The following is a 20,084-nucleotide window of genomic DNA, read 5'->3' as shown; positions in this document are numbered from 1 at the left end:
GTGACAGAGCGTTCCACCAGATCGGGGCCACGGCCGAAAAAGCCCTGGCTCTGGTTGAGGCCAGCCTAACCTCCCTGTGGCCCGGGACCTCCAAGATGTTTTTAGTTGAAGACCCTCGTACCTATGGGACCGACCAGGAGAGGTGGTCCCATAGGTACGAGGGTCCTAGGCCGTATAGGGCCTTAAAGGTTAAAACCAGCACCTTAAACCTGATCCTTTACTCCACCGGGAGCCAGTGCAGCTGGTATAGTACCGGGTGAATGTGATCTCGCAGCAAAGACCCCGTAAGGAGTCTCGCCGCGGCATTCGGCACCCACTGGAGTTTCCGGGTCAGTCTCAAGGGCAGCCCCACGTAGAGCGAGTTACAATAATCCAGTCTGGAGGTGACTGTCATGTGGATCACAGTGGCTAGGTCAGGGCGAGAGAGGCGAGGAGCCAGCTGCTTAGCTTGGCAGAGATGGAAAAATGCCGCCTTTGTTGTAGCTGCAATCTGCGCCTCCCTGGAAAGGGAGGTGTCAAAGACGTTTTTCACAGAATCATAGAGTTGGAAGGCGACCCCCCCCCTCCCCAATTTCCCAATGCCTTGTCCCTCTTGCGGCTGAGTGGTCTTATTCACAACTCCCTCCGAGCCCAAGCCCACCTCTTTCTTTCCCAGGGCTATCTGACGATGCTGCACCTTAAGGCCGCTGCCTATATCAGCCTGGACAACGTAGTCTTGGGTGAGTGGGGAAAGGGGGGGGGCGTTGTGGGAAGGAATCCAGCCACATCCATAACACCATTATACATGTCCATGGAATAACTGTGTATAAGAGAGCCAGTGTGGTGGTAGTGGTTAAGAGCGGTGGTCTCGTAATCTGGGGAACCGGGTTCGCGTCTCCGCTCCTCCACCTGCAGCTGCTGGGTGACCTTGGGCCAGTCACACTTCTCTGAAGTCTCTCAGCCCCACTCACCTCACAGAGTGTTTGTTGTGGGGGAGGAGGGGAAAGGAGAATGTGAGCCGCTTTGAGACTCCTAAAGGGGAGTGAAAGGCGGGATATCAGATCCAAACTCTTCTTCTGTGTACAGTTCCAGTCGCCTCACCTTAAAAGGGATACTGCAGAGTTGGGAGAAGTTCAGAAAAGGGCAACCAAAACAGTCAAGGGCAGGGGTAGGCAAACTAAGGACCAGGGGACGGATCCAGCCCAATCACCTTCTAAATCCGGCCCCGGACGGTCCGGGAATCAGCGTGTTTTTACATGAGTAGAATGTGCGCTTTTATTTCACATGCACCTCTGGGTTATTTGTGGGGCCTGCCTGGTGTTTTTACATGAGTAGAATGTGTGTTTTGTTATTTCAAATGCATCTCTGGGTTATTTGTGGGGCCTGCCTGGTGTTTTTACATGAGTAGAATGTGTGCTTTTGTTATTTCAAATGCATCTCTGGGTTATTTGTGGGGCCTGCCTGGTGTTTTTACATGAGTAGAATGTGTGCTTTTATTTCACATGCACCTCTGGGTTATTTGTGGGGCATAGGAATTTGTTCATTTTTTTCTTCAAAATATTGTCCGGCCCCCCACATGGTCTGAGGGACAGTGGACCGGCCCACGGCTGAAAAAGGTTGCTGACCCCTGGTCAAGGGGATGGGAAAAGTCCCCCCTGAGGAAATGCTGCAGCATTTTCTCTAAACGAGACCACTGAGGTCCATCTAAACGAGAAGACTGACTGAGGCCCATCAAGCTTAGTAATGCCTACTTAGACTGGCAGCAGCGACTCTCCAGGATTTGAGGCAGGGGTTTGCTACCTGGAGACGCCAACCTGGGACTGAGCCTGGGCAGGAGCTGTGAAGGAGCAGAGAGGATCTGCAAGGATCTTTTCCAAGAGAGGGCAAGGGGGGATTTGAAGAAAGGAGAAGGGGGCCGGGGAGATAAGAGGGGCAGAGATGTGGGTAGGAGAGTCTTGATGCCGGTGCTCAGCCTCTGTCTTCTCTCCCACCCTCCAGGAGATGACAAATTCTTTGCCAAAACCAGCCCCGCACTTGTCGGCCTCATCGAAAGCATCATTAAGCAGGTAAGCCCAGCTCCCCCCATCCTGCCAGGACTCTGGGATCTGACGCTGCTGGACCTGGGGGGAGGGGGGCACGGCAGATGAGTTATGGGGTGCCTGGGATGGGAAGGTGGTAGGGAGCCCACACTCCTAGGTTTTCCGAACAGCGGTTCAAGATTTATAAAGTGACGCGGTGGACATCCAGCGGAGTTGAGCGTTGGAAGATTCAGGTAAAAGGAAGCCCTTCTGCGAGATTAATTGGAAGTCAGTTTTAAATTTCTTCTCTGTAAGTTTTATAATTGTGTTCAGTATCAGGAGTATATATGACGATAATTATATTAATCTTCTTGCATCTTATAGTGTGGCGGTTTGTTTGATTTTTCTGTTATTTGTTTAATTGTATGTTTGTTTACTTGTATGTACATCTGTTTTCTCATAAATGTATTTATTTTAAATGAATAAAGATCTATTTTTTAAAAAGGAAGTCTTTCTGCGTGCAGCACAGAGTGAGACTGTGGAACTCCCTCCCATAGGATTTGAAAGAGGATTGGGCAAATGCATGGAGATGGAGAGGGCTATCAATGGCACATGCAGCTGCTGGGTGACCTTGGGCCAGTCAGACTTCTCTGAAGTCTCTCAGCCCCACTCACCCCACTGAGTGTTTGTTGTGGGGGAGGAAGGGAAAGGAGATTATTAGCCGCTTTGAGACTCCTTCGGGTAGTGATAAAGCGGGATATCAAACCCAAACTCTTCTTCTACTAGCCAGGATGGCTGTGCTGTGCTCTGCCTTCAAGGACGCGATGTTTCTGAATCCCAGTTGCTGGAAACCACAAGTGAGAAGAGGTCTCTTGTGGTCGGATCCTGCCTGCAGGCTTCCCATAAAGGGCACCTGGATGGCCCTGTGAGAATAGGATGCTGGGCTGGCTGGGCTGTTAGGCTAATCCAGCAGGGCTTATCTTCTGTTCTTAGTTATCATATTTTTCGCTCCATAAAACGCACCTTTTTCTTCCTAAAAACTAAGGGGAAATGTCTGTGTGTCTTATGGAGCGAATGTGTGGTCCCTGGAGCCGAATTGCCCAGGGGCAAAAAGCAGATCATGCTTTTTTTTTCAGAAAGAGGGAAGGGGGTGTTGAAAGGAAGCAGCTGATTAGAAAGCGATCGGGGAGGGAGATAAGGGACGCTAGAGATAAAGGAGGCTGCTTGGGAGGGGGGAGGTAAAAGCCCATGGATCCTCAGGATTTTTGCTTTGGGTCACCCCACATTCACCATCAGATCACATGTCTGTGGCCACAGCATGAACCACAAAAATCTTACATCCACTGTTTCCTTCAGAATATTTCCCCCCCTTGTTTTCCTCTAAATGGGACGCGGGTGGCGCTGTGGGTAAAACCTCAGCACCTAGGGCTTGCCGATCGAAAGGTCGGCAGTTCGAATCCCCGCGGCGGGGTGCGCTCCTGTCGTTCGGTCCCAGCGCCTGCCAACCTAGCAGTTCCAAAGCACCTCCGGGTGCAAGTAGATAAATAGGGACCGCTTACCAGCGGGAAGGTAAACGGCGTTCCGTGTGCTGCGCTGGCTCGCCAGATGCAGCTTGTCACGCTGGCCACGTGACCCGGAAGTGTCTCCGGACAGCGCTGGCTCCCGGCCTATAGAGTGAGATGAGCGCACAACCCTAGAGTCTGGCAAGACTGGCCCGTACGGGCAGGGGTACCTTTACCTTTACTTTCCTCTAAAAACTAGGTGCGTCTTATGGTCAGGTTCGTCTTATGGAGCGAAAAATACGCTAGTTTTCTAATTTACAGGTTCGGAGGCAGGCAGGGTTGACCCTTTGCCTCCTGGTCTCTTTCTCTCTCTCCTGCAGGTGGACAGCCCCAGCCGCAGTGGGCAAAGCATCTTCGGCCAGGTGACCGAACAGGGTCAGCGCTGGGAGACGGAGGTGTAAGAGCTCACAGTCTTGGTCTTTGGCTTCCCCTTGCAACCCTTCTTGCTATTTATTTACTTCCTAATTGCATTGATATCCCACATTTTCCTCCACGGTGCTCAAGGGGGCTTATGTCATGTAATCCTCACAACAAGCCTGGAAGGTAGGTCAAGCTGAGGGTGAGGGATTGGCTCCTTAGGTCACACTCGGTGAGCTTCATTTGAACCCGGGTCTGCCCCTCCGGCTGCTCCTCTGAGGTTCTTCTCAGCTGAGCCGGGGCTGAGCCCTGATATCTGCCTCAACAGTTGGGTCTATGTTATGTACTGAGTTGAATTGGATCCAAAAGGCAGCAGTCTGATTGGCCCTAGAACAATAGGGTCCAGAATGCAGCAGTCTGATTGGCCCTAGAACAATAGGGTCCAGAATGCAGCAGTCTGATTGGCCCTAGAACAATAGGGTCCAGAATGCAGCAGTCTGATTGGTCCTAGAACAATAGGGTCCAGAATGCAGCAGTCTGATTGGTCCACAGGAACCACCCAATCCAGCTCCAGGTGGAAGTGAATCCGCAACCTGATTGGCCTACAGGTGAATCCCGGAATTAGCCAATCATGTGGGGCCCGTTGTGTAAATAATGTATATAAAGCAGACATTCTGGAGGAACTTCTGTTCCTCCTCACCACTATGAGCTGAATAAAGAGCATGAAATCCACACTCGACTCCGAGTATATTTCAGTCTAGCATCTAGAAAGCTGCAAGTAATGATGATTTAAAAAGAGAAAGTTGGTGCCTCTGAGCATATACCGAATAACCAAACCCACGCACCCCACCACCAAGTTTTGACTTTGTATGAGAGTCGAATAACAATGTGGCTGTCAAAAAAGATGGTTGCCTTAAAACGGGATGGGAACAAATGCACAAAGGTGTGCTACATCTGCATACAATATACCGTATCCCTTTATTTCCCTTCTACTCTTATTTACTCTTTTAACAGCTTTATTCTTATGCTCTCCTTTCTGTCAGAATCCGCCCCCTTCCCATGGACAGCAGCGCCTTTGCCTTCACCTCCTTTGGGGGGGTCCCTGCTGTGGAATTCTCCTTCGCCGAGGTGAGAGCCCCAACCCGTTTTGTCTCAGTCCAGCGTTCATTTTAGTAGGGAGGAACAATTGGCTGCTTGGGAATTTGGAGGGAACTCCGTGGTGTGGAAGGAAATGGCGAGCATTACAGTAATCCCTCTTCCTACTCACGGAAACCCAATGAATCTGAATGTTGGAAGATTCGGGACAGATAAAACAATCTTCAGAAAAGTTACGGGATTTCAGCAGGAAATGCTAATTGGAAACGAAGCCCCCAAAACGTCCACAGTTACAAACAGCATGGAAAGCAGAGTTGTGGTCTAACCGCCTCATTAACATCGCGAGCACAAGTTGTCATGAATGCGGAATAAAAAGGACCTCTAAAAATAGGGAGGCGAGGTGGTATGGAACACGGTTCTTCTTACTGCCACTGACTGCACATTTGCAAGAGAAATCTCGCCACCCTCTTATGCCCCTAGACCGGCGGTTCTCAACCTGTGGGTCCCCAGATGTTGTTGGACTACAACTCCCACCATCCCTGAGCTCTGGCCTTGCTAGCTGCTAGTTTCTGTTCTTATCACTGTGCAGCTGCGTGGAGTCGCAGGACTCTGTTTACATTCCAGAGACCTTCAAGGTTAGTGGTTTCCTGTTTCCTTTGTTCAGTTGCTCTCTGCTTTCATAGAATCATAGAATCATAGAGTTGGAAGAGACCACCAGGGCCATCGAGTTCAACCCCCTGCCAAGCAGGAAACACCATCAGAGCACTCCTGACATATGGTTGTCAAGCCTCTGCTTAAAGACCTCCAAAGAAGGAGACTCCACCACACTCCTGGGCAGCAAATTCCACTGTCAAACAGCTCTTACTGTCAGGAAGTTCTTCCTCATGTTTAGGTGGAATCTTCTTTCTTGTAGTTTGGATCCATTGCTCCGTGTCCGCTTCTCTGGAGCAGCAGAAAACAACCTTTCTCCCTCCTCTATGTGACATCCTTTTATATATTTGAACATGGCTATCATCTCACCCCTTAACCTCCTCTTCTCCAGGCTAAACCCGCCCAGCTCCCTTAGCCGTTCCTCATAAGGCATCGTTTCCAGGCCTTGGACCATTTTGGTTGCCCTCCTCTGGACACGTTCCAGTTTGTCAGTGTCCTTCTTGAACTGGGGTGCCCAGAACTGGACACAGTACTCCAGGTGAGGTCTGACCAGAGCGAGGGTGTCTTTTCTGTTCTGCGTAGTTTAGAAATAAAACTCTTTACGGCGTAGCCCAACCTCTCGTCTCTTCCCTGTGCTGGGAACCCTGCTGGATAGAATGTACTTGAGGCCTTATCAAAGGCTCAGGTCATTAAACACGTCGGAGGCGATTTCAAAGGCTCGACTCAGAGGAAGATGAGGCCTTACCGGCTTGGCCGAGCGGAGTTCAGACACTCGCTAGGGTTGATGGGAGTTGTAGTTCAACAACATCTGGGGACCCACAGGTTGAGAAAGGCTGTGGACACACATGCACCTCCCCACAACCGCAGTAGCCCCCCCCCCCAGTTCTCCACTTCCTGGAGCTTCACTGACACCCCTCAATCTCAAACTGGTTCAAACAGGACTCCCGCCGCTACCCGTTCCTCAACACCATGGCGGACACTTACGACAACCTCAACCGGGCTCTCTACGGGCGCCTGCCGGCCGTGGCCAAGACGGTGGCCGAGGTGGTGGGCCACTTGCTCATCAAGCTGACGCACGACCACCTGCTGCCCCTCGACTACTGGTGCTACGGGGACGTCCTCCTGGAGCACATCGCTCGCTTCAACGAATACACGGCGCTGCTGAAGGTAAAGCCTGCCTTGCGCCCCTCACCCCGGGAAAAACAAAACGCCCCGCCTTTTAAAAGGCTTCAACCTCCCCGCTTGCTTCCGCCAGAGCCGAGGGCTGACCCTGCAATGGATGTACTCGGCCAGAGGCGATTACGTGCGCGCGGCGGACAAGCTACGCAAGGACATCTACAGCTCTGAGGAGCAGAACGAGAGACTCCTGCGCATGTATAACGTCCGCATAATGCGGGTGAGGCCAGGCGTGGGGCGGACGGCGAGGGGGCTTAGCGTAGCAGCCGTTGTCCTAATCCGTTTCCCCACCCTGATAGCATGGACATTCCCTGGGTAAAGGAAGTAAAGGTAAAGGGACCCCTGACCATTAGGTCCAGTCGTGGCCGACTCTGGGGTTGTGGCGCTCATCTCGCTTTACTGGCCGAGGGAGCCGGCGTACAGCTTCCAGGTCATGTGGCCAGCATGACTAAGCTGCTTCTGGCGAACCAGAGCAGCGCACGGAAACGCCGTTTAGCTTCCCACCGGAGTGGTACCTATTTATCTACTTGCACTTTGAGGTGCTTTCAAACTTCTAGGTGGGCAGGAGGAGGGACCGAGCAACAGGAGGTCACCCCGTGGCGGGGATTCAAACCGCCGACCTTCTGATCGGCAAGCCCTAGGCTCTGTGGTTTAACCCACAGCCCCACCCGCGTCCCTTTATTCCCTACATATGGCCCTTGATTAGTAACCTAGAGAAAGGAAGGGTCATTCTCACCGTCTGGCCCTTGGATCTCTCTCGGGGCCACCACTCCCTGCCCCTAGCCTTGCTTTTGCCCCTCCTTGAGTGTTTCTGCCTGGCTAAGATGTGTCCCTGAGCTCTTGAAGCGCCTGGATGGCATGTCTGTAGAAACCGTACGAGTTGCCCCTGGCGCTGCCTGACAGCGGCTTGTGGCCCCTGGAAGCTTGTGCAGAAGGCAATGCGGCCCTCGGCCTGAAAATGATTCCTGGCACAATTGCCCCCTTGATGCACCAAAGCTTCCCTTTCTGTCTTGCCACCAGGGTGGTTTGCGGGAAGCTCCCTTGTGTGGGATTGCAGAGTTTTAGTTATTAGTTATTATTAGTTATTAGTTAACCTGGAGAGGGACGCAGGTGGCACTGTGGGTTAAACCCCAGAGCCTAGGGCTTGCCGATCAGAAGGTCGGGAGTTCAAATCCCCGTGACGGGGTGAGCTCCCGTTGCTCAGTCCCAGCTCCTGCCAACCTAGCAGTTCAAAAGCACACCAGTGCAAGTAGATAAATAGGTACCGCTCCGGCGGGAAGGTAAACGGCGTTTCCGTGCGCTGCTCTGGTTCGCCAGAAGAGGCTTAGTCCTGCTGGCCACATGACCTGGAAGCTGTACGCTGGCTCCCTCGGCCGGTAAAGCGAGATGAGCGCCGCAACCCCAGAGTCGGCCACGACTGGACCTACTGGTCAGGGGTCCCTTTACCTTTACCTAGTTAACCTGGAATTAAAGGAGCAGCCTTTTGCAGAGGATGTTTCTGTGCCCTCTGCCCTTCCTCCCCAGTTCACCAGCTCTTGCCCAGTACAGACAGGGTTCTGCTAGTTTTTGGGGGACTGCTGTGGACTTTGGGTATCTTTGTTCCACTAATGGCTCCCCCTCTCTGCCCCAGGTGGAATTCTACTTCCTCTCCCAGTACGTGGCGGTCACGGAGACCCCGTTCCGGCACATCTTGCACGGCCGGGGGGCCCACACCGTCAAGGCCCTGCTGGAGCACGTCAGCCTCTTGCGGGAGGCCCCCCAGAGTTTCGACGAGGTCCTCTTCCGCCGCCAGCTGGCATTCGTCACTTGGACGCTCCAGGGGGCGGCCAATGCCCTGAGCGGAGACGTCTGGAACATCGACAACAATTTCTAAGCATGTAAAAAGGGGGGGGGGGGCTCTCATCCCCAGAGCTGAAACGAACTTTTTGAATGCATTTCCAAAAAGCGGAAAAATGTAATCTGAGCCATGAAATCCCCACCCCTGAAGAATTGTCTAGAATCCACCAACATCCGTAACTGGGAATTGTGCAACACACTTCAGTTATGCAGAAAGTGCATTTTAATTTGGGCCAGCGGATTCTCGTCCTGCACAGCCAAAATTTGTTTCAGCTCCACCTCCTTTTATTCTCCTCTCTGCTGGAATCATAGAATTACAGAGTTGGGACCCCTGAAGGTCGTCTAATCCACCCCCCTCCTGCAATGCGGGAATCACAGCTTGATCTTCTCTTTGCCTGTTCTGATTTTATCGGTGGCAAAGGCTCACTATACCGTATTTTTCGCTCTGTAAGACGCACCAGACCACAAGACACACCTAGTTTTTAGAGGAGGAAAGCAAGAAGAAAAATATTCTGAATCCCAGAAGCCAGAACAGCAAGAGGGATCGCTGTGCAGCGAAAGCAGCGATCCCTCTCACTGTTCTGGCTTCTGGGATAGCTGCGCAGCCTGCATTCGCCCCATAAGACGCACACACATTTCCCCTTACTTTTTAGGAGTGAAAAAGTGAGTCTTATAGAGCAAAAAATACAGTAAATTTCCCACGTCCTGCCACACAAGTGGAGAGCAGGCTGTGGTTGTGTTTCCCTGACTTAATTGCCTGACTTCCACCCTTGTTCCTTTCCCCTCCCTTCCCCTCCTTCTAATTTATCAGCAGCAGTGTCTGCTATAAATTGAATTGATTTATTGCTATGTAATAGAGCGAAATCCTGCGCTTCACACTCACCCTTTACCCGGCACCTGTTTTAATTGTTCCCCGTATTCCGGTTTGTTCTGTGCCCCTTTGCTGACTCCCAGCTCCCTCGCTTCAATATTTATCAGTTGCACTGATGACTATGTCAGCCTTTCCCAACTTGGCGCCCGCCAGATGTTTGGCGCTACAACTCCCATCAGCCCTGCCTGTGCAATGCCGAGCCTGATGGGAGTTGTAGTCCAAAACGTCTGCTTAAGAGCGCTGGGTTTCCTGAAGGCTGCCGTAAATGTTTATTGCTATGCGATACGATGAAAATCCGCCCTACCTCATGAATAAGAACCAAAGCCTTGTTAATTTATCAGTGGCAAAGATCACTATAAATTATTTCTTGTTACGTTTGCATGGTTCTTTGTCCAGCGACTTTATTGTCCAGCTCGTCAAGTGGACAAACACACGGATGGAATTGAGTCGTACAATCGTAGAATTGCTCATCTAGTCCAACTGCAGGAATCGCAACGAAATAATTCCTGTTTGATGACAGACAGGAACAGGATCAGAGGCGAGTTTGAAAATGGGACAAGTGTTATTCTGAGATACCAAGACCAGTTTTTAGGAATCTCGGTGTCCCTCAACCACCGATTCCTGACAAATACCGTGTCATCAGCAGCTCATCCCAGGGATCCCAGAATCTCACCCACCAGAAATAAGCAGCCCTCTGTCACTATGAGAAAAAGCTGAGCTTTTCCTGATCTTGTTCAGCCTTTGCAAACCCGCATTTTAAGACTACAACTCCCATCAGCTCCAGCCTATTTGTGAATTTAGAGACTAGTTATCCCACTATACCTGTTGCCAAGGGGGGGGGGACCAGGCTGTTGAGCTCCTGTGTCTGAGAAGATTTAATGGGCTGCTTTGGGGGGGCTCAGTGCTAAGTTTTATACTACCTGCTCATGGCTACAGAGCAAAGCGTGGTGAGTTTAAGTTAGCAGCCCTGATGCCTATTCGCCGAAGGAGGTTTTGGGGGAAGTGGGCTAGGAGAGGGTGTCACGGCCCCTAGATGGTGCGACTGTCTTTTTGGAGACCCCCCCCCCCAAAGGCTGAAGCACAAGAGGGGGCAGGAATGTTGCAAAAGCGTGTGTCAAGTTGTGCAGTGGCATCAGGGTGGGTGAGAAATAGTACGAAACACATTTTCCTTTGGCACTTAAATACATTTTCTGTTGCCACTTACCCACACCATCAGCAAAAGAGAGCAAAATTCTCCAGATGGCGCTTTTAGAAGGTGGCGCTCAAAAAGAGTTCGTCAAGCTCCTTTCCTCCGCTGTCCTTGCAGGGTCAGTGCTTCCTTCTCAAACGCGCAAACAAGCCGACACATCCGTGCTCTCGGTCTGCCCAACCTGCTGACACAGTATTTGCCGACCAGGAGCCCTCCAGACATTTTGGACTACAACTCCCATCAGTCCCAGACAGCACATGCTCCGGACATCATTTGTGGTGCGGAGAGAGGTGGTTTTCCTGCCCCCCCCCAATAATAATAGTAATAATAATAATAATTTATTATTTATACCCCGTCCATCTGGCTGGGTTTCCCCAGCCACTCTGGGTGGCTTCCAACCAAATATTAAAAACAATACAGCATCAAACATTAAGAAGATCCCTAAATAGGGCCGCCTTCCGTTGTCTTTTAAAAGTAAAATAGTTGCTTATTGCCTTGACATCTGCTGGGAGGGTGTTCCACAGGGCAGGTGCCACCACCAAAAAGGCCCTGTGCCTAGTTCCCTGCAACCTCACTTCTCGAAGGGAGGGAACCGCCAGAAGGCCGTCGGAGCTGGACCCAGGTGTCCGGGGTGGAGATGCTCCTTCAGGTCTACTGGGCCTTTGAGGCCGTTTAGGGTTTTAAAGGTCAGCACCAACACTTCGAATTGTGCTCGGAAACGTACTGGGAACCAATGTAGGTCTTTCAAGACCGGTGTCATGTGGTCTTGGTGGCTGCTCCCAGTCCCCAGTCCAGCTGCCACATTCTGGATTAATTGCAGATTAATTTGGGGGTCGTGCCATGAGATTGACAGGCAGGTGGTTTGGGGCAGACAGAAAGAACGGCATCCTCCTCCGCACAGAATTAACCCAATGAACTGCTTCACACAAGGCAATTCCCAAAGCCTTTGCAACCCAAGCTGGAATTACCGCTATTCTCATTTTCCATTTCCAACCAATCCTCTCTTTTTCAAAATTTTATTTGAAAAAAAAAAGAGAGAGAAAATAACCATTTTTGTTTGTTTCCTTTCCAACCCTGGACATTTTTTTTTTCAAGTATTGCCACTTTCTGCCCATTTCCCCCACAGTAAAACCCCCTCCCCTCACCCACACTCCCCTCTCCTCTCCCCGTTTTCTGCCAAGGAGGGGGAAGGAAGGGCGGTGGGGGCGATTCAAGTATAAACCTGCCTGGAGGGCAGAGCGGAAGGGTGTCTCCTGTTTGAGCCCCCCAAAGTGGGGAAGAGAATTTCAAATTGGGTGAAAGGGTGGGGGAAACCCACACGCCTACACACTTCCGGGAGGGAAAAGGGTCCCTTTCCATGCCTGCATCTCTACCACCTGCAGAAGGCAACTGGTCCCCACTTCCTGCCTCTCAACCTCAAGACCCCTTACCCCCCGTGCAGGGGGCTGGGCGACCCTCTCCCCTCCCTTCCTCGCGTCCTGCAAGGTACACCAGCGCTCCCGGATCCTCTCCCTGCCAGTCCCGAGAGGGGATCAGGAACCCGGTTGCCCGAGTTCACATGGGGCTCCCGCCCCCTTGTCTTGCTAGCCCCGTCGGCGCTCCCGGATCCTCTCCCTGCCGCTCTGGAGGGCGGGCGTTTCCTCTCTCCCCGGTGGCGGAGGAGGGTCCTTGTCAGTCGTGGCCGGCCTCGCTGAGGGGCATGTGGCGGATGGTGTGGAAGATCCAGTCCATCTTGGTGGTCCAGCCGCCGTGGTGGGCCTCGTTCATCTGCTTGGTGAAGTACTCCAGCGCCTCCTGCTCCGACTTGTCCAGCGCCAGGGTCTTGCGCAGGTAGGCCACATCGTCAAAGGACTGCAGCTCCGGCATCCCCGAGCCCAGCATCATGGAGAAGAGGTTGATGAGCAGGTTGGCGTGCTGGCGGATGGTCAGGTAGGCCTTGTAGCACATCTCCTGGAACCTGGGAGGGAGAAGCGGAGGGAGGAGGGACTTGACACGGGGGAAGATTCAGGGCAGGTGTCGGCACAACTATGGAACTCCCTGCCACTGGAGGCAACGAGGGTTACCAACTTAAAGGTAAAGGGACCCCTGACCATTAGGTCCAGTCGTGGCCGACTCTGGGGTTGTGGCGCTCATCTCATTTTATTGGCCGAGGGAGCCGGCGTACAGCTTCCGGGTCATGTGGCCAGCCTGGCTAAGCCGCTTCTGGCGAACCAGAGCAGCGCACGGAAACGCCATTTACCTTCCCGCCAGAGCGGTACCTATTTATCTACTTGCACTTTGACGTGCTTTCGAACTGCTAGGTTGGCAGAAGCAGGGACCGAGCAACGGGAGCTCACCCTTTTGCGGGGATTCGAATCACCAACCTTCTCATCAGCAAGTCCTAGGCTCTGTGATTTAACCCACAGCGCCACCCGTGTCCCAGATGGAGACTTACATGGCTTTAAAAGAGGGTTAGACTAATTCATGGAGGAGGAGGCGGCTACTGATGGCCTCTAGGCAAGATGCCTCCACTGTTGGAGGCAGAATGCTTTGGAATATTTCTGAAGTTTGCATGTACACATGTGCGTCTGGCACAGAGCTTTCCAAATTCTTCATGTTTGTGACACACTTTTTAGACGTGAATCATTTCACGACACAGTGATTCAGTTTTACTAGCAAACCGGAGGTTAAACTAACCCCTTTCCAGCCCCAGGGGGAGTGCAGGGAGCGTTCGCGAGACAAACCTGCACACTGCAGCCAACACTAACATGGTGTTCGGAAAGCTCTGCTCTACTCTGTAGAATTGTCTCTGTTGTACAGAATTGTCTCTGTTGTACCCAATTGCAATTCAATGTATCCCTGTTGTGTTTTATGATTTTCCTGATACTGTAAGTGACCCAGAACTGGTCTGTGACCGTAATAATAAAATTCATTCATTCATCTGTGCTGTTAACCACAATGGCTATCTTCTCCCGCCACGGTCAGAGGCAGGATAGCTCTAGAAATCACAAGCAGGGAGAGTGTCCCTGTGGCTGTGAGGTCCCGAATGCGGGCTTCCCTTTGGAGAATCTGGCTGGCCACTGCAAGAACAGGATGCTGGACTGGATGGGGTCCCTTGGGCCTGATCCAGCAGGCAGGCTCTTGCGTTCTCAGATCAAGTGTATAAGTGTGCAAGGGGGAAAGTAGAAGGGAGGAGCAAACTGGGGAGGAAAATCAGTGTTTGCTGCAAAGGCGTGTGTGTGTGTCATTTGAAGTGTGAAGTCCCAGTTCATGGTGTGTGTGTGTGTGTGGCTCCTGTACACAGCTGAACACTGCAGAAGGGGGGTGTAATTGGGGGAGGAAGACAGGCGTGCCTGGCGTGCTCTGGTCCATGGGGTCACGAAGAGCTGGACACGACTAAACAACAAACAATTTGGGGGAGGGAGTTTGGGGGAAGGGAGTGTGGGGAAGCCAGATTCCTAAATTTCGAGTGATGCTGTGGGCGAAGGATGCCTAGTTTGTGTTGTTTTCGGGTGGTGGGGAAGTGAAGGGTTTCCCAGCAAGTTATCAGGAGACGTGTGACCATACAAATAAAGCTGTACCCGATGGATGAAAGGTTATATGACATCTGACATGACTGAGAATCGAAGAGCCAGAAACAGAGAACTTTAAAGCGTTAAAATCGAGATGTGGAAATATGGGAACAATGAGAAGAGGAGATTTGGAGCTCTGCTTTAAGGTCCAGACTATGGGAAGTCCCGAAATATTAATAATTGGATGATAATTTGGTCTTTTTTATTTTCGTTTTTTATTTTAATTGGATTATGATTTGATATGTTAATTGGATGTTTTTTATTGGAAAGGCTGCCCATCTCATACCTCTCAAACTCTTTGGTCTTGGTACACTCCTGCACCCCTTTGCTGATGACGATGAGGAAGTCCTGGGTGAGGACGAAGGGGACTCGCTCCCGCTTGTAGCCAAACTTCTTCTTCTTGTGGTCCAGGAAATGGCCAAAGTCAATGTGGAACAGCTGGTGGGGAAGGCAGCGAGGTGGCACAGAAAGAGAGAGAAGAAGAGGAGGAGTTTGGATTTGATATCCCGCCTTTCACTCCCTTTAAGGAGTCTCAAAGCGGCTCACATTCTCCTTTCCCTTCCTCCCCCACAACAAACACTCTGTGAGGTGCGTGAGGCTGAGAGACTTCAGAGAAGTGTGACTAGCCCAAGGTCACCCAGCAGCTGCTTGTGGAGGAGCGGAGACCAGATTACGTAATCGGTTCACCAGATTACGAGTCCACCGCTCTTAATCACTGCACCACACTGGCTCTCAGAGAGAGAGAAGAGGAGGAATTTTTCACTGTTGCTTGTTTTCCTGGGACAAAGCCCGTGGGTGGGAGGGAAGTGCGCACATTTGTGTAGTGATGATGATGATGATGATGATGATGATGATGATTGTTGTTATTATTGTTATTATTATTTATACCCTGCCCATCTGGGTGGGTTTCCCCAGCCACTCTGGGCGGCTTCCAACAGAATATTAAAATACAATAGTCTATTAAACATTAAAAGCTTCCCTGAACAGGGCTGCCTTCAGATGTCTTCTAAAAGTCTGGTAGTTCTTGTTCTCTTTGACATCTGGTGGGAGGGCGTTCCACAGGGCGGGTGCCACCACCGAGAAGGCCCTCTACCTGGTTCCCTGTAACTTGGCTTCTCGCAGCGAGTCCAGGAAACCACTCACCTGCCCATCGTCCTTGACCATGATGTTGCTGTTGTGGCGGTCCCCGATGCCCAGGATGAAGGTGGCGACGCAGTAACCGGCGCAGGAACGCGTGAAGAGGTCAATGGCAGCGTCATAGCTGGATCCAGGAAGGAGGGAAACGTTAGCACGAAGGGCCTTGCTGCACTCTGCACACACCAGGGTTAGCAGCATGGGAAGCTGCCTTACACCGAGTAAGACCATTGGTCTGTCTTGTTCAGTGTTGTCTACCCTGACTGGCAGTTGTGGCTCTCCAGGGAATCCTTCCCAGATGCTAGGGACTGAACCTACAACCTTCTGCGTGCAGAAGCTATGAGCCAGGGCAGCCCTTCTTCCTCATTGCCTCACCCCAGTCTCTGCAGCAGACCCCATAACTCCTCTGTTATCCATGCCTCATGCCCCCCATGGATCCCAAAGCCCTTTTAGCAAATTCTCCCCACACCTGGAACGTTGCCAACCTTGTCCTGCGCCATAGAGAGATCTGTATCAAACATCCCAGTCCTTCCCTTCCTGGAGGGGGAGCAAGACCCACAAAAGCCCCCACTTCTTCCTGACCCACAGCTGGCTGCTGCCGCCACCCTGCTGGTTGCTGGTTTGCTTCTAGGACCAATTCCTGGTGCTCACGTTTAAAGCCCAAAGTGACTCAGGCCCCCAAGAGCTGAAAGCCCCCCCTCTCCTTCCCTGCAGACCCTCTCAATCTCTTGGTAGTTCTACCACCCTCATAATTTTTGGCTCAGAATGAAGGAAGCTGCCTTTATACTGTGCCATTGGGGTCCATTTATACTACCATATTTTTCGCTCCATAGGGTGCACCAAACCATAGGGCGCACCTAGTTTTTAGGGGGGAAATAAAGAAAATAAATTTATTTTCCCCCACCCGCCGCCCCAAAGCGCAAAGAAGCCAAGACAGCGAGCGGGATGCATCCCGCTGGCTGTCTTGGCTTCCTCTTTAGCCACGCACAACCTCTCCAGCCAGGAGAGGCTGCGAGCGGCTTTGGCAGAAGCCAAGACAGCCAGCGGGATGCAGGCTGCTATCCGCTGCGCTCAGAAGGCTTGCGGATAGCTTCCTGAAGCCAGGAGAGCGAGAGGGGTCGGTGCGCACCGACCCCTCTCGCTCTCCAGGATTCAGCGAAAGCTTGCATTCGCTCCATAGGACGCACACACATTTCGCCTTCATTTTTGGAGGGGAAAAAGTGCGTCCTGTAGAGCAAAAAATACGGTATATCACTGGGGTCCATCTACCTCAATATTGTCCACCCTGACTGGCAGCAACGGCTCTCCAGAGTTTCAGAAAGGGGAGCCTCTCTCAGTCCTACCTGGAGATGCCCTTGGGGGTTGAACCCACACCTTCTGCATGCCAAGCAGGTGCTCTGCCACGCAGCTACAGCCAGGCATTCTCTGTGGTGAGCCCTCGGCTGTGGAACTCCCTCCCCACAGAGAGGCGCCTGGCACCTTCGCTGGACAGCTTTCCTCGTCTGCTGAGGACGCACCATTTTGCCCAGGCCTTCATCATGCAAGATGCGCATATTTTTAGGACCCGCTTAAAAAGTGGCCGTCGTTTGCTTGGAACTGAGTTTAGTGCTGCATCTTAAAAATGGCTGCAACCCACCCTGGGACCCCATGGTGAGGGGCAGGTAAGGAATGGAGCAAATAATAGGAACAGTACGGACCCCTCTCCCTTGTTCTTGTCCTTCAGCCAGTGGTGCAGAGCGTTGCTGTTGAACTGCAGCGCCCCCTTGAGGCCACCCTTGCACTGGATCTGCATGATGGTGTGGGAGCTTTTCACCACCTCGATGAGGCCCACACAGTCCCCGATGGAGAGGCAGCCGTAGGGCAGCATCCTGCAAAGGACCAGGAGGAAGACAAAATGAGATGGCTTGGGACCCTCATGCCTATGGGACCGCCAAAATGATACAGAGGATGGAGCAATTCCCCTAAGTGGAGACGTTACACCATTTGGGCGATTTTTTAAAACTTAGAGACACAGGAGAGGCATATAAAATTATGCAAGGTGCGCGGAAAGAAGCACCGGGCAAAATAAACACATTTCCCTTTACCCAGGACTTTGGCCTCTAATTCAGAGGGTTTAAAATATTTGCGGCCTCTTCCAGTGCAAGGGATTCCTAAGACCTGACCTTTGTATGAGTGAGCGTGCGTTTTGGGTTTCATTCCATTTTGGGTTTGTTCTGGCTTTTTAAGTCATGCTGGACTCTTTGGCCATTGAGCACAGGATAATCTACTCCAGCTTTTGCCAACCTGGCCCCCTCCAGATGTTTTGGACTACAAAGCCCACCAGCCCCACTGGCTCAGGCTGATGGGCATCGTAGTCCACGACACCTAGACTCTAGAGGGGGCCAGGCTGGTGCAAGATGGCATCCGCTCCGACTGCTCTCTGAGATCTTGGCCAGAGGAAATCTCTTCCACCACTTGCCAGGAGTGTCTTCATGCAAAGTGGGTGCTGCACCCTTGAGCTGTGCCCCCACCCACCCAAAAAATCTGAAGAGTCATTGCAGCAGCCACGGGGGGGGGGGGCGCTACAGAGACCGCAACATGCAAGGGCAGCCTTGAGATTCTCTGGTTGCTGGATTTCTGGCTGCCCAACGGTTACTGTTTTGATAAGGATTTCTCGCTGGAGCCCTTCTTGGTGGCAGGGAGGGTGCAGCTGTTTATAGCCTGGCACCCCGACTTTATTTAAAACCAACCCATGAAAAGTCTGCAATCTCGCCTCTGAAAACAGCACTTCTGGAACACCCCTGGACACTTCAGGACTTGGGGCAGTGTGTGTGTGTTCTCCAGTGAAAGAGAATTCACTTGCTTTTAAAGCAAAGGTCCAAATGAGGATGAAAGAGCAGACAAAAGTCCCACCCCACGACACGTTGCCTTAACGCTACCTGAGGTCAAGTCCTTGGTTCTGCCACATGCTCTCCATGATCCGGATGATCTGCAGAGTCAACATATCTTGCCGGAGGTCTGGGGATCACAGAGGAGGTTATTAAAACAAAGAGGTGACCGGAGTGGTCGGGAGGGAGTTGTCCTCTGATGGGCTGAGAAGCTGGGCGTGTGGGTGTGAGCTTCGGTGCTGATGCGGGGAGAAAAAATAACCGGGAGGAGAGAGGAAATCTTGGGTCCTGGCGTGTCTCTTCCTTAAAATGGAATGGGAAACTCCAGAAGGGACCAACAACAAAGGGGCATGACAAGACACAAAAGAGAATCCTTTGGGGTAGAAGCAAGGCTGAGAACGTCCCACCCCACTTCAAGTTAGGTTCTTATTTTTGTGTATATTATGCACCGTATTTTTGGCTCCATAAGACGCACCTGACCATAAGACGCACCTAGTTTTTACAGGGAAAAAAAATTCTGAACGAAACAGTGGATGTATGATTTTTGTGGTGCAGGCTGTAGCCATGGGCATGCTATGTGATCTGATGGTGAATTTGGGGTGACCCGATGCAAAAATCCTGAGGATCCATGGGTTTTACCTCCCCCCTCCCAAGCAGCCTCCTTTATCTCTAGCGTCCCTTATCTCCCTCCCCGATTGCTTTCCGATCAGCTGCTTCCTTTCAACACCCCCTTCCCTCTTTCTGAAAAAAAAAGCATGATCTGCTTTCTGCCCCTGGGCAATTCGGCTCCAGGGACCACGCATTCGCTCCATAAGATGCACAGACATTTCTGTTTACTTTTTAGGAAGAAAAAAGTGCATCTTATGGAGCGGAAAATACGGTATATGTGTATATTTGTATATATCAATTTGGAGTGTTATTTTTGAGCTTGGCGAAGCTGGGAAAGCAGTACCACGGAGGGGTGTTTCCTTGGGTGGGTGAGAGTCTTGGGTAGGAGGTAGCAACCTGGGCAAGAGTCAGATGGCTATCTGGGCTGGGCCTGGGCAAGAAAGAAAGGTGTGGGAAGAGGGAACGGATCCCTGACTCTTAAGAATCTTCCCTGCAAAAAAAAAGTGCTTTTTACTTTGGGGGGATTTTATTGTTCTCGTTGGTACTGTAATTTTTCAGTTTCATCGACAGTTTTCTATACAGTTTGCAGACTGCTTAGAGACTGTTTTGGCATCAAACCGTATATAAATGTATGAAATAAATAAATAAAATGCCAAAAACTGCACTGGAAGTAACTCGCAGCCACGGGGTGTTACCTGATGGCTTGGGGCTTGGGGCTTTTTTAAGGGTATATACACAGAGGGAGAAAAGATCTGCCTAAGTGCTGGGCTGCAAGATGTTGTGGGCAGGGGAATCACATCCGATAATGAATTTTCCCATCATGCTCCACACAAGCCCCTCTGGGGGACAATTGAATGGGTGCAATCTGAAAGGAGCAAAGGGGTTCTGGAACCTTGGGCCTAAGGGCTGAATGTGGCCCTCCAAACCACTCTTATCTGCCCTCTCCCAACTCCCTCACTGCTCCTGGTTTGCCCCCAAGTATTTCTGCCTGGAAAGGCTGGGCTGGATGAATTATTGGGTCCGTATTAAGATTGCAGGAAGAAATATCAACAACCTCAGATATGCAGATGACACAACCTTGATGGCAGAAAGTGAGGAGGAATTAAAGAACCTTTTAATGAGGGTGAAAGAGGAGAGCGCAAAATATGGTCTGAAGCTCAACATCAAAAAAATGAAGCTCATGGCCACT

The 20,084-nt window shown here is 51.4% G+C and overlaps 2 protein-coding genes across 9 annotated transcripts in view; one reads left to right on the top strand and one right to left on the bottom strand.

Moving 5' to 3' along the window:
• Window positions 1-9,918, top strand: part of TFR2 (transferrin receptor 2) — a 49,653-nt gene extending 39,735 nt beyond the window's left edge. For all 5 annotated transcript variants that reach the window (XM_083410263.1, XM_083410262.1, XM_083410264.1 and 2 more), the window contains 8 exons: window positions 656-719; window positions 1,978-2,045; window positions 3,880-3,956; window positions 4,960-5,044; window positions 6,602-6,829; window positions 6,918-7,058; window positions 8,469-9,107; window positions 9,365-9,918. In XM_083410263.1, coding sequence (XP_083266389.1) covers window positions 656-719; window positions 1,978-2,045; window positions 3,880-3,956; window positions 4,960-5,044; window positions 6,602-6,829; window positions 6,918-7,058; window positions 8,469-8,711 — 906 coding nt within the window. In that variant the 3' untranslated portion in view covers window positions 8,712-9,107; window positions 9,365-9,918. The remainder of the gene's footprint in view (window positions 1-655; window positions 720-1,977; window positions 2,046-3,879; window positions 3,957-4,959; window positions 5,045-6,601; window positions 6,830-6,917; window positions 7,059-8,468; window positions 9,108-9,364) is intronic.
• A 1,818-nt stretch (window positions 9,919-11,736) lies between these two features.
• Window positions 11,737-20,084, bottom strand: part of LOC310662870 (phosphatidylinositol 4,5-bisphosphate 3-kinase catalytic subunit alpha isoform-like) — a 39,043-nt gene continuing 30,695 nt past the window's right edge. For all 4 annotated transcript variants that reach the window (XM_083410108.1, XM_083410109.1, XM_083410106.1 and 1 more), the window contains exons 19-23: window positions 18,338-18,416; window positions 17,117-17,287; window positions 15,429-15,546; window positions 14,572-14,723; window positions 11,737-12,691 (exon numbers count right to left, since the gene is read on the bottom strand). In XM_083410108.1, coding sequence (XP_083266234.1) covers window positions 12,406-12,691; window positions 14,572-14,723; window positions 15,429-15,546; window positions 17,117-17,287; window positions 18,338-18,416 — 806 coding nt within the window. In that variant the 3' untranslated portion in view covers window positions 11,737-12,405. The remainder of the gene's footprint in view (window positions 12,692-14,571; window positions 14,724-15,428; window positions 15,547-17,116; window positions 17,288-18,337; window positions 18,417-20,084) is intronic.

Source organism: Podarcis tiliguerta, assembly GCF_965153285.1.
Source record: "Podarcis tiliguerta genome assembly, chromosome: 13".
NCBI classification, from domain to species: Eukaryota; Metazoa; Chordata; class Lepidosauria; order Squamata; family Lacertidae; genus Podarcis; species Podarcis tiliguerta.
The sequence above is the reverse complement of the archived record's forward strand: the minus strand, read 5'-3'. Positions and strand labels throughout refer to the sequence as shown.